The sequence below is a fragment of the Larimichthys crocea genome, chromosome IX, assembly GCF_000972845.2.
Source record: "Larimichthys crocea isolate SSNF chromosome IX, L_crocea_2.0, whole genome shotgun sequence".
Lineage (NCBI taxonomy): Eukaryota > Metazoa > Chordata > Actinopteri > Sciaenidae > Larimichthys > Larimichthys crocea.
The window spans coordinates 7,871,792-7,887,045 of NC_040019.1; the positions used below are offsets into that span (position 1 = coordinate 7,871,792).

Consider the following 15,254-nt stretch of genomic DNA (forward strand, 5'->3'; position numbering starts at 1 on the left):
CGGGGCTGTTCATACTCCTTTTCATGCTGCTTGCTTGTTTTGACATCAGTATGGTGTAACCCACAGCAGCAATAAAACTCAAATTAAGATCTTCCGCCTGATAACCTGCCTGTTTGAGAGCCTTATCAATGTAGGACTCTCCACTCCTGGCTCAACCCACTGGCTATCGCTTTACATGTTGTTTCTCAAGAATGATTTGTCATTAAAAGCTAAATTGGAACTCATGTCTGAAGTGGCCTCATAAAAAATGCAGCCTACAGTATGAGGTGCATGTGCTGCCTAATATTCCTATATGATTAAACAGTTAGTTGCATGTTATTTAAAAGAGGTTTGCACAAGCAGCACAGGTCTATAACATGACCCCCATGTGGGCCAATTATCCACCATTCAAGAGACCATCACAGTCACCACACATCACAAAAGATTTTGTCAAAACATGCCCTCTGTGTGTGTGCGTGCCTTACATTGATCCTCCATAGAGATCTCCTGCAGGTTGTGGTCTTTGCGCTGGAACGTTTGCTTTTTGTCCTCCACAGACAGGGACGCAGAATCACTGTAGCTGCTGGGGAAATAAGTCCTCTTGGCTGGCTGTGTGTTTTGGTAGAGAGGCCGTGTAGCGACAGAGTTCAGGAGCAACAAACACGTGGCCAAAACATCCCATAACTTCATCTTAGACTCAGTTCCGATGAAGAAAGCTGTGAAAATAAGTGAAGATGATTTATTTGAAACAGGTAGACTTAACAAATCTGATTAAAAACTCACAAAAAATGAGTTAATTAGTAAATATCAATAATAATCCAAACACACTCATGGCCCAAACAGAATGTAGGCCAAGTCTTGTTTATAATGAAGTCATCAAAGTGTTTGAAACAGTGTGACTCATTCTGTATTAATAACTCTGTCATCATGTCAAGGAGCTTTGATCCTCACTTTGTCTGTTTGATAGCGGAGTTGCTGTAGAAAGAAATTTTAAAATAAGCCTACCAGGGAATTCGAAATAAATTAAACACAATGGAAAATTGCTGTAATGCACATGATAATGCCAAGATATCCACAAAATACAGAAAGTATTACGCGTAATGCGTAAATTTGCGCGTAAAAGTACCGAGTTGTTCTCAAATTCAGATCATTTGTGATTAACCAGCAGCCTGCTGCTTTTTCTGTACTGACTGTTCAGATCTGTCAGGATTATAAGATGATGCATGCATGTTGTTGTGGTATCAGGCGAGCTCCTGCTACTTATAATGAGGCTCGGAGGGTGCGCCTCGCACAAAAATGCGTTGGTTACAGCACGCACCAAAGCGTGTTGGCAGCAATAGCCTAAATAATGGTGCGAGTTGACCAGATGGCGATCCCCAAAGCTTACGTGACTCTGTCTAATGGCATGTTGAGTCTGCAGCAAACCTAAACAGGCATGGATAAATACTGGGCTTAAACATGCAATGCAAAAGTCCCAAGAAGTGTTATTGAAAATGCACAAGTTCATTTTGATCTGTTACTCCAACAAATATGACTAAAGTGAGGCTTGTATGTCCTCTACAGACAAATAATCAGAGTATATAAGAATATCTTGGTTGACATTTTCAAATAATATATATATAATGCTTCACTTACCTTAAATATGGCCCATGCAGACCTGAAATTCGCCTGGCTGTTGGTGTTAAAATCCAAACAGAAAACACGATTCATTTAGTGTCCCGAGCTGAATCAGCTGCATGAATCCAACAGCCACAATCCGAAAGATTTCTCTCAAAACAAACGAGTTCAAATTCGGCTTGTGTCTTGATATAAGAAGAAAAAAAAATGAAATACCGCACCAGGTGTTTTGTTTTTCATACTCCGAGCCAGCGCACCCAAACCAAACCATGCGTCTTTCCACACTTTACAGTCCAAAGGTAGGTGTTGAAGAGAACGAACCCGAGTGCCACTGCGCCTTGCGGGGGTACAGTTGCAGTCGCTGATTAATTAGATGCTACGTTTCCACGTTGGAAATCCGAGCGAGTTCCACCATCTCCGACTGAAAGGAGTCCAATGAAGACATCAGCGTCTCCCGCGCATAAGCAAGGCGCAAAAAGGTGCACAATATCAGTTTCCCAGAGTGCGACAAGCTTTCGTCTGCCTCTTGATGAAACAGTTAAAGCGCCGTTATATCCACAGCTGCGTTAAATGTTCATGATCGCCAACATCTGACACTATCTTGACATGGTAAACAACACAGGTCGGGGTATTTATTCTCCATTTTCTCCAGCTCAGATAGTCTCTTATGTAGCTCGAAGACTTTCCACACGCGTTGTCCTCATACTGGACCGAAGCAGGACAGATGTCTGCGCATAACACCGCACCGGGCGCAGAGGGCAGTTTGGAGAGATTTATAGTTAAGTGCGCTCTGACGTTTGGGGCAGTTGGTGTCCGCCCCTCTTTTATATACCCCTGCAAAGAGCAAACAGTGAGTAACAGAGGTCCACATATCTCTCCAAACCACCCCTGGAGCCCCGTTCGGAGGAGCGCAGTTTTCAGATGTCTTGGGGATTATGTCACACATCCTGATGTCCTCGGATTAGATTTCAGTATGCGGAATGCGATTTGGAAATGTTCTGTTGCGATGCATGTTTCTAACCTGATCTCCGCGCTCTGCGCAACGGTGTCAAGTTCCATCTGATGGCTACCCACATCTCAAATTTAAACGTCCCACTTCACTTGCTATTTACTAGGAACGTATTTGTAAATACGCGAGGCGAGCATTTAGTGCACAGCGAATAGGGTTTGTTAGTCTGTGTGGAGACATTTGTCATGTGTTCCACTTGAGATTTATTACATGCAAATGTAATTCATACACACCTTGGAGCATCTGGTCATTCAATAAGCGGCTTCTTGTCAAGGTGAGCCCGGGGCAACACCGCAACAGACCACAAAAGAAGGACTGAACCAGCTAAGATGTGGCACCTGAGAAAACCTTTCCATCAACCCTTCATGATTTACAAGCTACACTTTCATCTCCTGCATTAAAAAAAAAAAAGAAAAGTGCTTTAAGAATTAAAAGTCATTTTGTGTTCATCTGCCAGAAGAGATCGGCTCCTTCCAACGACAAAACACTTCCATTTCCAAGAAGCTTTCTGGTTTTAATTTAACGCGTAAAATGCTGCTAAAGATGGCTGTTCGATAAAAGGATGAAAATCCCTGCACTGACAATTTAAATCCACGCTAACTTATCTGTTATTCAATGGTATTAAGGCTCATACTTGCTTCTTGTCAATACATGTTTGCTTCCAAGCATTTATATACGCCCTGCCTGTTCTTAAAGTGTCTGTAGCCAACTCCTCATTGTACGGATTCCTTTCTGTCGTGTTCTCACACGGTTTCATGTGAACTGACAGCTAGTCATTGGTCTGTCATGACACACGCCTTTGAATTCATATGGTTTGTTTTTGTTTGCAACTTTATGGTAACTTATATAAGTTCCAGACATAACCTGACATGTCTGAGTTGTCCTCACTGACTGAAGTCACCATTTACTTGTGATACTGGGGTATGATAGTATAGGAGCTGTCCTGTTATAGCTCCTGTGACTTAGGTATTGAAGTGAATCTCTCTCCCCTATTGTTAACTTCAGCATCACACTAAGTGGTTAAAGTCCAGCTCCACTACACTATAATAACATATTTCTAAGATTTAATTAGTTTCTTTTTTTTTTGCTTTTGATTCCACAGGAATATTAAACTGCTCTGAAAAGCAGCACTCTTCAATGTTTTCCTTGCCAGTGCATGCTGGGATAGCCTCCAGGCTCCCATTTACTGAACAGGAATAAACAGGTAAAGCGAACCAATGAAAGGAAATCAGACTTATACTGTATAAACAAGCCCAAATGCATGAATGTGATGTGAACTGACAGTGCAGCGCATTAGAAAGAAAGGCTGAGCCATTAGGACGCAGAGCCAGCGTTGTCAGAAGTCTGCGTGGTTCTTCAAGGTTGCTTAAAGTTCATCAGGAGACTTTGAGTCGGAGCTGAGAAATCTAAATGTGCTGCTAAATTTAATTATAACTAGAATAAAAAACAGATTTATTATAAGATTTATTACATGTTTGCTTCTTTCTTGATTATGTTCTTTATATATCAAATCCACAGCCATAGAACGGCTACTGTATAACGTGTATATGAAACGTTTAAAAATGGAAAGATGTGACATTTCTCAAATGATGATGATTGTACAACACTTATTGTTCAGATGGTATGTATAGTGAAACAGCAGTATTAAACATGACCGTATATACACAAATACACATCCATACATACACATACAGCATATCTTAAATACAACACTATACTGCAAACACAGTATTATACTTACTTAACAAATGTATTATTCTATCTATATTATTAGAACTTTAATGGCATTTGTAGAAGAATATGAAGAATATGAGAAGTTCATTATTATTAGATGAAACATTTAGTCAGTTTATTGACAGACAGGACTGATCATCAACAAATTTAAATATTTTTCTAGAAAACTAATAAGACAAATATTTTTGATGGCTGGTCAAACAAAACAAGTAACATGACCACAACACCTTGGGCTTTAAGAAACTGGTGGACATTTTGCACTGTTTGACATTTGTATAGACAAAACAAGTAATTACAATGAAATATCAAAATAAAAATAATTAGTAGAATAAGTAATTACAATTAAATATTAAGTTAAAATAAAATAATTGGTAGAATATTTAATAATGAAAATAATTGTTCACTTTAGTCCCATTTCTTACACTTATTACATTTTAATTGTTAGTTTACACATTGTTCAGTTTCAGTCAGTTTTGTCCCAAAATCAGTGACGAATCAGCTGATGAGGAATGAGGAAAAGTCCCAGGAGTGATGCATTAAGCATCACTCCTGGGACTTTCCTCATTCCTCATTATTATGACCAGTCATTTGATAGCACAAAATACATTTGATTAATGTCTGCATAACTGCAGCATATTTCACATAGGAGATATTCTTTACACGTCACCACAGATGACATCTCAGACTAGGGCACAGAGATACGCCGGACAGAGGCTGTATTGTTTACAGATATCTGCAGCAGTGTCACCAAACGATCCCTCTGTGACCGTCCTCTGTCTCATACAGGCACAGTCGTGAAGATAATGGTCACCGAAAATAGAACCATCTTACAGAGTTCCTTTATGTGGGAGCGCTGCACCGTCTGAGGGGTGTCATAAGTCCCCAGGGCTGAATACTTGAGTGACTATAAATATTAATTTGTTTGGAGGAGAAACATGAGTAAGCTGAACGAATCACCACCGCATGGGGTGTGAGGAAGAGACTCGTCACTCACAGAGAAGAGCCCTCTTTCATTATTTGTGCCACTGACGAGACTAGTACCTCAATTTTTGATGTCAAGCCTCCACAGAGGACAGACAGGACCTCAGATGGAAAAAAACTCCCCACTGAGTTTATATGAGCATATAATAATACGCAGACAAACAATCCAGATCACTGCAGCTGGTTCAGTTTAATGCAGAATTGTAAAAAATAATATGAAACAAATGTCACGTCTTCTTGTGCGTATAATATCCCTCGATAATGACTTGTTTTGTTTAAATCATTTCGTTTTCGGTCAAACCGATATGACAAACAACTGGGAACCTATTCATGGTAATGTTAATGTATTTTATGCCCTTTGATTCTATGCGTCACTGTTGCATGTAATATGCAATAAAATGGGGCGTCTGTAGGCTTGTTCAACATGTTTCATTCCAACTTCACATCGTCTTCTTTGATGAATCAAAGACGAACTATGCACAACTCCCTCAGGACGATGTCATAAATACAACTCGATGACAAACTGACATATTCATTTAAAGCATTGATGTGGTTTGGATGATAAACATTTTGAGTTCCCATGATCTTTCAAGAATAAGATGAACTTACAACTTCATCACTATATTGCCTGTTCATTTCACGTTAAAGGTCCTGTCAATGCACAGTTATAACACCTATTAAAAACCCAACTACCTTTGTTGATAACTGTGTTACAGAAATCAGAATAATGGATGTCAGCATCCTGATGACTGGGGTGAGCATGCACAGCGCAAGTCGGTGGTGGTATTATTTTAAATACAATACATATTGTTGCAGACCGCATGCATTCCTGCATGTGTGCCATGTTTATACTGGGATATCACAGGTATAATGCATGGTCACTCGCACACATTATGACAAGCTAGTTCCAGGAACATGACAGTAACTTTCCATTAAAAAAAGCAGCAGGAACTCTGCGTGGTTATTGTAGTTATTAAGTAGTCCTATGGATCTCTGACCCAAAGCCATACTGTATGGATTATACAGGCATAATAGTATAGTAATATAGTATAGGTGGTGAAAAACACTAAATTCCACATGGAAAATGTACAAACTTTGGGATAGGCTTACAAAATTCCACATGGAAAATGTACAAACTTTGGGATAGGCTTACAAAATTTGGTGCGTTGCATAGATTAAACTATCCAACAGTAGTTTAAGATGAGTTCATGACTGATCAGCCACAACATTAAAACACTATTTACATGTTAATGCATCAGGATCAATACGAAACCAGACATATATATTAATATTGCACTGTCAGGAGCCAATAGAATTAAGCATAATGAGTACTACTGATCATTTACATATCTTTTATTGATTATATGTCTTTAATTTGAAGTAACATTTTGAATGCTGGACTGTTACTTGTAATGAAGTACTTTTACATGATTGCCAGTCCATCACCGGTCTTGCACCACTGGTATTTGATGTACAAGAAGACTTAAGGGGCAAACCTGCTGAAGCTAAAGAAATGTTTCAGTCGCGTCTTCAGATTTCAAACGAAATGGTTTAACAGCCAGAGCCAAACCATTTAGTCATTACAGACAGGAAGCTAAACCAACTATGTTCAAATAACTCTTAAAATATTGACCGCTATTAGATCAGTGGATGTTTGTAGAGTGTGTTTATTTAATTAAACAAAATGAAATTAATTAAATGGATAAGTGCAGTTTGCCAGCATGGACATCAGCATCCGAAAGACAGTGAATTACAACACTTAGCTGACACTGCACAGATTCAAGCCATCCACTGACAGTTTGATGAACAGTGCGCGGACATAGTTTGTGTATTGGATTTCTTTATATTGCTGGGTGAACCTTCTGTACTATTCAGGGATTGAGAAAATTCTCAATCACAAAACCACTTCAAACTATGGTCTTAAATACGGTGTACCTGCACGGCAGCTTGGCCCCACAGAGCAGTGCTTTTCTGCTTTAATGCTGATCAGGACAGTGGCTTCTCATTCTGTATTCTGCATGTAACTGTGTGCAGAAGTGCCGGTTGTCTGCCAGAGTGAGCTCAGCTGTCAGCAGGGCACAGAGCCCCGGATCACCCTTGGCACAGAGACGCAGAGACAGAGAGCAGGTAGTCAGGACAGATACTGAAGGATTGGCATAGCTTTCAGCTGATCCATTAGGACATGCTACAATTCAGATATGGCCTGCTGCCAAATGCCCAGCCATTGTGGCATCCAAGTGCAGTATTTCCATCTGTTTCACTCATTGCTCAAACATTTTATGAGTATTTGTTGGCATCATTTGCGCATAGATGCGTGTGAAAATATGCGCTAGCATGAGTGTGTGTGACTGAGCGAGTGTGCGGGTGTGTGTAAATGAGATCACTTGGTACTATCAAAGTGCAGGCAGGACTATGACACGGTTATAAATAGGAGGGAGGAAGTAAGGAAGGTTATATCTCTGAGACACAGATACTAAATGTGTAGAGGGGAACCATTTAAAAAACTCCATGTACTTTTAGATCCATTTCCAAATATATATTTACATTATGTACATTTCACTGTGGTTATCAAACTATATGGTCTGATATGAAAAGTTGAAACAACTGTTTGCAGCTGGGTTATGCTGTAGCAATAGCTGCTATGGCTGTGTGAACAGCTTATAATTGGCCAAGGGTGAATTATCACCCCATGAGTAAGGGGAATTCAGTAAGCTTCCTCTCAGACCAATGACTTCATTGGGCCACGATGGAACCGATGGATTCAAGGTCCTTTGTTATTGTTGTGTAAAAGTTATTGCTCTGTAAGCATTTACGACACTGCTGCCTTCTTTTTTTTAAACCATTCACAAATACTGATGAAGGATTTAGGGAGTTCCCCAGAGCTGGACACATAAATGGACTCTCCGAGATGCACTTCATCTTGGCTACTGCCCAAACCCTAAAAACCTCCAGAAGCGTCCGTGTTCAGCTGTCTGCGTGACAAAAGATGGATTTAAATAAGGAATTTCAGAGTAAATGTATGCGTGCACTATGTATCGTATATATGGTAGGCCATATGTCTAAACATACACACAACACTATGCTTATAGACACCGCAAGAGTATCTGTGGTTAGACTGATTCTTCAGTTCAGGCCTCCATCATCCTTCACTGCCCAGTCTTTAATCCGAACTACTGATCTACCTGTCGTGACTTTGACCCTTGACTTTCGTCAGCTGTCAGTGGTGCCCCTCATCGAAGAGTGGGATACAAGCGCTGCACCTCAAGGTGGCACGGTGTCAAACGCTATGCTGGCTTTACGGTTTTTAGCATTCAAAGAGCGTCCGCTGGGGCCTCCTCCTACTGTGTTACTAAACAAACAAGGCTGGCTAAGTGCTGATCACAACCACTGGGCGAAGATGAAAAGCTCCCTCGAGCAAGGGACACGGTTAGGTTGCTTGTTGTCCATTTGTTTTATGTATCTGGATCAGTTTACAGATCTGGACAGAGCTATTTTGATTATAACCTCTAGCCTTCAAGCCCAGTCACTGCGCAGCTCTGCTAAAAGTGTGGTGCATGAAGCTGGGTCTTGACTTTCACAAAGCTTCCTCGTCCCAAGCGTAACAAGGTCACACTAATTGGAGAAGGAAGTGTTGAGGATGTCTTCGGGAAGGAGTGGCAGTGGTTAGAGAGTGATAGCAGAGAGGGTCAGATCCTGTTTCTGCTCTGGTTCCCTGTTCTAATCCAGCCTGGTATGTGTAGAGATCAGAGCAGGTCTCTTTCACTGCAGCCATCCGGTGGCCGTGCAGCGTGACTCCATTTCTTCTGCTGCTGCTTGTTGCTGCAAATTGGTTGGGGACAGCGCTAGATGACTAGTCTGCCAGCAGGGAGCCAAGTTCCCTGAAGAGGAACATGAAATTAAGTGACCCAACAGAAACGGTCCCGTGGTCCATTTCAGGTCCTAACCCCTGAGAAACATGGCACTAGACAGCTGTGTGTTCTCCTTGATGTATTTATGTCAGCCGCTTACATAAATACACTGTGACACACTTACACATTCACACTCATACACGTGGGCCTGTGTGTAAATGTGCGCGCTTACACGGGCGCGGTGACACACACTAACACACACAAATGCATACGGTGGCACACAGACACACACACATACACACAGACACACACATATCATGCTCCCTGTCAGTAATACCCAGAGGATATTATATCGCTCTCAGCAGACTGGACAGTTGATCAGAGCAGCATGACCACATGGCTACTTTGATGTAAATCACGTCGTGTAGTCACCTTGAAAATTGCTTGAATTGTACAGAGAGGAATCTTCAGACCCTCAGATTAATGAGTTCATACACCGACTCACCTGATCCATTCACATTCTCCTTTGTTTATTTCAAAAGAGTGGTAAAAGGAACACTTAAAACACCATAACAGGTCTTAATGTTGCTCATTAAAGGGAAGATGCTCTCTGAGAGTCACATGAGAGGCTCATTCTATCCCTGTGTTCGGTAGATACAGAGATTGGTACAGCCAATACAGCGCAGAGGGAGCTGCTAATCTAGTGTGACCAAACAAATACGTCTTCCAACCACTTCAAAGCTGTGGATTTAACGGCAAGTGTTTTACACAAAAATGTCAGGGTTGTAATTTCTGGCACAAGTTCAAGTACTTCCAAGGTGCCTGCAGAAAGGAAATACCATGAAGAGGTCAAAACTCCAGCAACATTTGTGTATATTATTATTGCGATACACTGGTATCGACAATTACTGTGATATGTGATAAAATGAGATATTGATATCACGTTAATACACACATATGAAAATAGTGTGTAAATAATCTTTTTAATTCATCTATGTATCCGTCTGGTCTTGCTTTGTGGTTGACACTCAACTTGTTCTTTTTGTAATCCTTTGTACATTTATGGTAAAGACTCTCTCTCCACCACCCTGCCCGTATATCATGGCGAATTCAGAGTCAACAATTAGAGTACCTGGAGAGAACCCATGCCGACACGAGGAGAACATGCAGACTCCATCAGGAACCTTCTTGCTGTGAGACAACATTAATATAATTACACACAAGAAAAAACATCAACAGCGAGGAATAATTTATGACTAACACTCCTAACTGATGGTTTATAGTCGTCCAGTTACTTCTTTACATCAAATGGATCAACTTTTCTACTCCAGGCTGAAGTTGTACAATCCTGCATTGCATGATAACTCTTACAAACACACACTCACACCCCAATGCTGCAAGCCGGGCTTGCACACAAATACACACCTCCATGTGTAAGAACATGGCTCTCACACTGCTAGGGTTAGAAGTTCAGATTTTAACTGGGGCCACCCATGTTAAAATGTATAAACTCTTAGCCGTGCCAGGCGGCCTAAATCCATTAAGGACAGATGTGGATGAAAGGGTGGTGAACTTTTCGAGCCCTGAGAAATATGACTCATGATTATGCTAAAACAAGATGTGGCGTCTCCTTGTGTCATATTTCACTACTACTAACTTAATATGACAACTCCAACACTTCACAGGCTGGAGTATTAACACGTATTGTTATCTGGTCATAGCGCCGGACAAACACTGCACGGTTGCTCTTGTAATGAAAAGAAAGGTGAGTCAAATGTGGCGTCAACCTTGAACTTTGTTTCATGAGTAGTGCAAAACAAGTGGCCTAAAATATCAAACACAATTGAGTTAACGAAGAGACAATTGGATGTAATACCACAATAATCTAATCAGTTCGCTCTGGAGTAGAGGTTATGGGAAAATTGACTTGCAGTGTTTATTTACATCCAAGGTCAAATAAATTAGTGATAGCTACTGGTTGCGTACATGAATCCTTGGAGATTGAATCGGCTGTCAGGTGATATTAGATATAAACTAATTAAACAGTTTATTAACCACGGTGGATACTGTATCTGATTAAAAATGAAGTAAACATGCTATTTTACTCAATGCTATACTCTGTTAATACCTACACAGAGAGGCTTTTAACGCCTTTTACAGAAGTAGGGATTACTGATGATAATTTAGAGCGTAAACTGCTGATAAAGAGCAGACAATTAGGAGAAAGGATGCTGGGATAATCATTTATGTTATCATTATTATCGGAATATGAAGGTCAGGTTTATTTGGCAATGATCCAGGTATTTAGCTCCAAGGACAAGAATTATTTGTACAACAACAAGGCAGTGAGTCATCCGGGGCGGAGAGAAAACTTGTCATTAGTTGTTTTCAGTCTACCTGATAGCTGAAGTATCTGGAGACATACACTTTGGTTCATAGGTCAAGGTTCAGGTGTCAGATGGTGAATTGCTCTGGGCATACTTTTGTCTAGCCTCTAAGAGGAAAAAAAAGAAGCTTGTGAGCCTTGAAAAGAAAAAATGTCATGTTTATCAAACACACACACACATATATGTATACAAATATAAACAGACTCATTTTAAAGACGTGTGAACAGGCCATTAACATCATGCTTTTACTTTTCCCTCAATCCTGAGATATTTTTCATGAAATCCAATCTGATGACACATCAGTCGTCTTGGAGGTTGGTGAGACACATGACAGCATATGAATTTTATCAGGACTGTAACAAGATAATCTACCCTCGTATCAGACATCAATCCCATTCCAAGACACTTTATCGGTTTAAGCCCGAGTCTGAAAACACTACAGCTGTCTTTGTGACCTGTGACAGACGATCGCACTGCAGGTTAGGATGCTGAGTCGGATCATGTTACTAACAATTGGCATGTGCGGAGTTTGTGTGTAGAAACACCCGCAACAACATTGATGCACTGAAACAGCTGAGAACACTATGGATGGACGACGGCCCTCACAAATGGATGTGACAGATAGATAGATAGATCTGTACCTTCATGGGTAGCCAGACAGGTGATAGACAGACAGATAGATAGCCAGACAGATACATATAAACATACTCATACATATCAAAGTGAGCGCTACAATCTCGCAGACACAGAAGTAATAGAATACAGTGCATGTAAAAGGTTGCAAATTGTAAAAACATTCAGTTATTGTATGGCAAGCTCAGTGTTACACCTTTTGTGGTGAATTATAGGTCAGACGAAGGGTCAATTATCCAACTCTTGGTGAGGATCAACACACTCATGCATTCCTTTAGAACTGTTTTTCTGCTCTTTAAAAAATACTGTTTTCATCATGAGGACAAGGGCGCAGAGGGCAAAGCTTTGGAAAAAGACGACTATCATGTTTCCAATACATTTCTTCTGAGAACAGAAGAACCTTCGTACCTGTCGCGTAGTGTAAAACAGCGAGGTGTCAAAAGTGAAACGCGATCGGCATATCTGACAAAGGGAAAACTGCTGTGGGGGATCAGTTCAGAGACAGAAAGACCTGCGTCCCCACAGCAGATGGGAGCTTTATCGTTATTGCCGGAGGGGGAGAGAGCCAAAGAAGAGAGAGAGACGCGAGACCACAAAAAAGGCTGGAGACACGGCTGGACTGTGACACATGTCCCACTGCGGAGGGGGATTTTACTCACCTGGCCTTTGGTGTGTCATCATGTTACCAGTCCTGTCATGAGCCTCCACCCTGTCCGCCTGCGCTGCATTGTTCTGCACTGTGTGGACAAGGGAATAAAAGAGAATAGATAATGAAAAAGAGAGTAGGCTAGGCAGTGGGAGTGAGCCACATTTTGGCCTATTGTTGGTGCTGTATCTTTTTTTAACACTACTAAAGTGAGGGATAAAGGTGATCAAAGGGGTGAATATGATTGCTCTGGTGGGTGTTGAGAATCATTAGTTGGTAAGGCAGTGAGAGTGAATAGAGTGGGACGGGGGGGGCGATGTGCCATGGAGGAGGAGAAAAATGATGCTGCAGACGAACAGTGGTATCGTACTTCATCGTGTGCATCTTGAAAAGACGCACCTGAGGACCGCTCACTGAATATCACACCTGGACTATGTTTTTATATCATCCAACGTCTGTCACCATCTGGACACAAAATCTCCTGCTCGTATGTGGGACATCGAGACATTTCATAGCTTTAATGACAACTTTTCTTATGCTTTTGCACAATGCAAGAGAAAGAAAGAGAGAAAGGGAGTTTGTGTAGTTTGTGCGAGGATCTGAGTTGAAGAGAGTGCCTTAATCATAACATACCCCAGATGTGCTTAAGCCCAACATAAGCAATAGATAAAGCCAGTTTTACTATGTTGAGTCCTATTTACACTGATGTAAAGACAAGCCTTCACTTGCACCATGTAGAAAATTGTGCATCCTCAGAATTAAACAGATCAAACGACAGAGGTGAAACACAAGACAGCTGACCAGATACACTATACAAAAATTTAAACAACGAGAAACCATAATACGCCAAATTTACACAGAGGTGCACATGCTTCAACTTTGAATGTGGCCGTGTTTTGACTGAGGCATTTGTAATATAAACAAACTCTATAACAAGCAAAGATGTAAAAGTAACACTTAGAAACATGAGCCACTCGGAGCTCAGAAATGAGGTACACAGTCCAAAAGACCTCGGCGTCAAATACCTTTGTAATGGAGCTGTTTTTCTAAAAAGGACCGTGCGCACACACGTACACACACATGCATTTGTATGTGTTCGCATGTACGACAAAGTGGACCTTGGAGTTTCTTTACAGGGAGACTGTGAGTGAGAGAGCTGTGTGCCAGTTTGCTGGAGGTGCTGCGAGATCAAGAACAGTCCACCCCCAGGTGGTAAAGCTAAGCTTTCAGGGGTGAGAGGTCACAGACACCGGAGTGGTCACACACGTGTCAGAACACTATTTACAACTGGAGAGGCCCACCTCAGACCACCTACAACTGCTCTTCCGCTACAGTACTGTACATCTGCAGGAGGTGCTGTGCTTCACGACCCACTAGGTGGTAGTAAAGCTCCATACGCAGCATCCCGTCATCATGACATCCTGACATGAATGGCTCTTATCATCCATCATGAGATAGTGTATCTGTAATAAGTCTGAACTCTGATCCTCGACTATATAATAAGAAAACCACAAAGAGATGAGAGGACTACACAGGCATCTATTTGCTGATGAAATGAAACCATACAAGTGTGGTCGGATACAGCTTCAAAAGCATAAGTGGCCATGCATGTGTGTGCATAACTATGTCCTTAATTTGAAACGGCTCCATAACCTTTGGGCTCTTGTTCAAGGTCGCAAGGGAGTTCAGTGTGGCTAATGGTATTGGAATGCGAACTAGTTGTATCGAGCAATGAGGTACACTTACTAAATTTATTATTTAACCATTTAAAATAGAACAAAACTTGATGTGCAATATGAGAGCACGATCTCTTATTCCGGCTCCGTGAATATCTTTCGATGCCTGATGTGTATCCTGTTATACTACACAATGACACTCATCCAAGTCCTCCAATTTCCTGAATAGATGCAAGCTACAGCCGCATGCAGACTAAATGACGTAGAATTTATTTATATGCCAACAATGCTGAATGGCTTTAAAAACACTTATCTCTTATGGTTTGCAAAACAAATGTATGAACTGTATTGTTAAATTGTACAACAGAGGATACTCTGAAATTGAATGCATTGATTAAATTGATAAAAAATAAAATAATATGAAGTAATAAGTAAAAAATATATATAATATAATGGGGGAAATGAAGAAAAAACTCTTCTAGAATCAGTCATTTACTACACTGTATGTCACATTTGCAGAATGATAGCTAAAAAAACATCATTATATTCCACGTCTTTTTGGAGTTGATTAAAACCCTCAGCGTAGTTCATGCTTGACTTCATTTTTTTATATGATACCTCTTGTGTCAATGGTTAAATAGGCTATTCTTAGGCCACTGGAAGCTAAACAGTAAGTGTGTAAGAGTGTATTTTTTCTTGAATGACTGGTGTATCTGAATCTATCTGAATGAGTACACAATGGTT

General features: G+C 40.8%; 1 protein-coding gene across 4 annotated transcripts in view; it reads right to left on the reverse strand.

Moving 5' to 3' along the window:
- Positions 1 to 15,254, reverse strand: part of gdnfa (glial cell derived neurotrophic factor a) — a 64,165-nt gene that overhangs the window by 5,619 nt on the left and 43,292 nt on the right. For 2 of the 4 annotated variants that reach the window (XM_027282064.1, XM_027282063.1), the window contains exons 3-4: positions 12,848 to 12,925; positions 465 to 695 (exon numbers count right to left, since the gene is read on the reverse strand). In XM_027282064.1, coding sequence (XP_027137865.1) covers positions 465 to 695; positions 12,848 to 12,869 — 253 coding nt within the window. In that variant the 5' untranslated portion in view covers positions 12,870 to 12,925. Of the gene's footprint in view, positions 1 to 464; positions 696 to 1,614; positions 2,322 to 12,847; positions 12,926 to 15,254 lie in introns of those variants that run through there. The other 2 variants (XM_010738080.3, XM_027282065.1) reach the window with 2 other exon arrangements.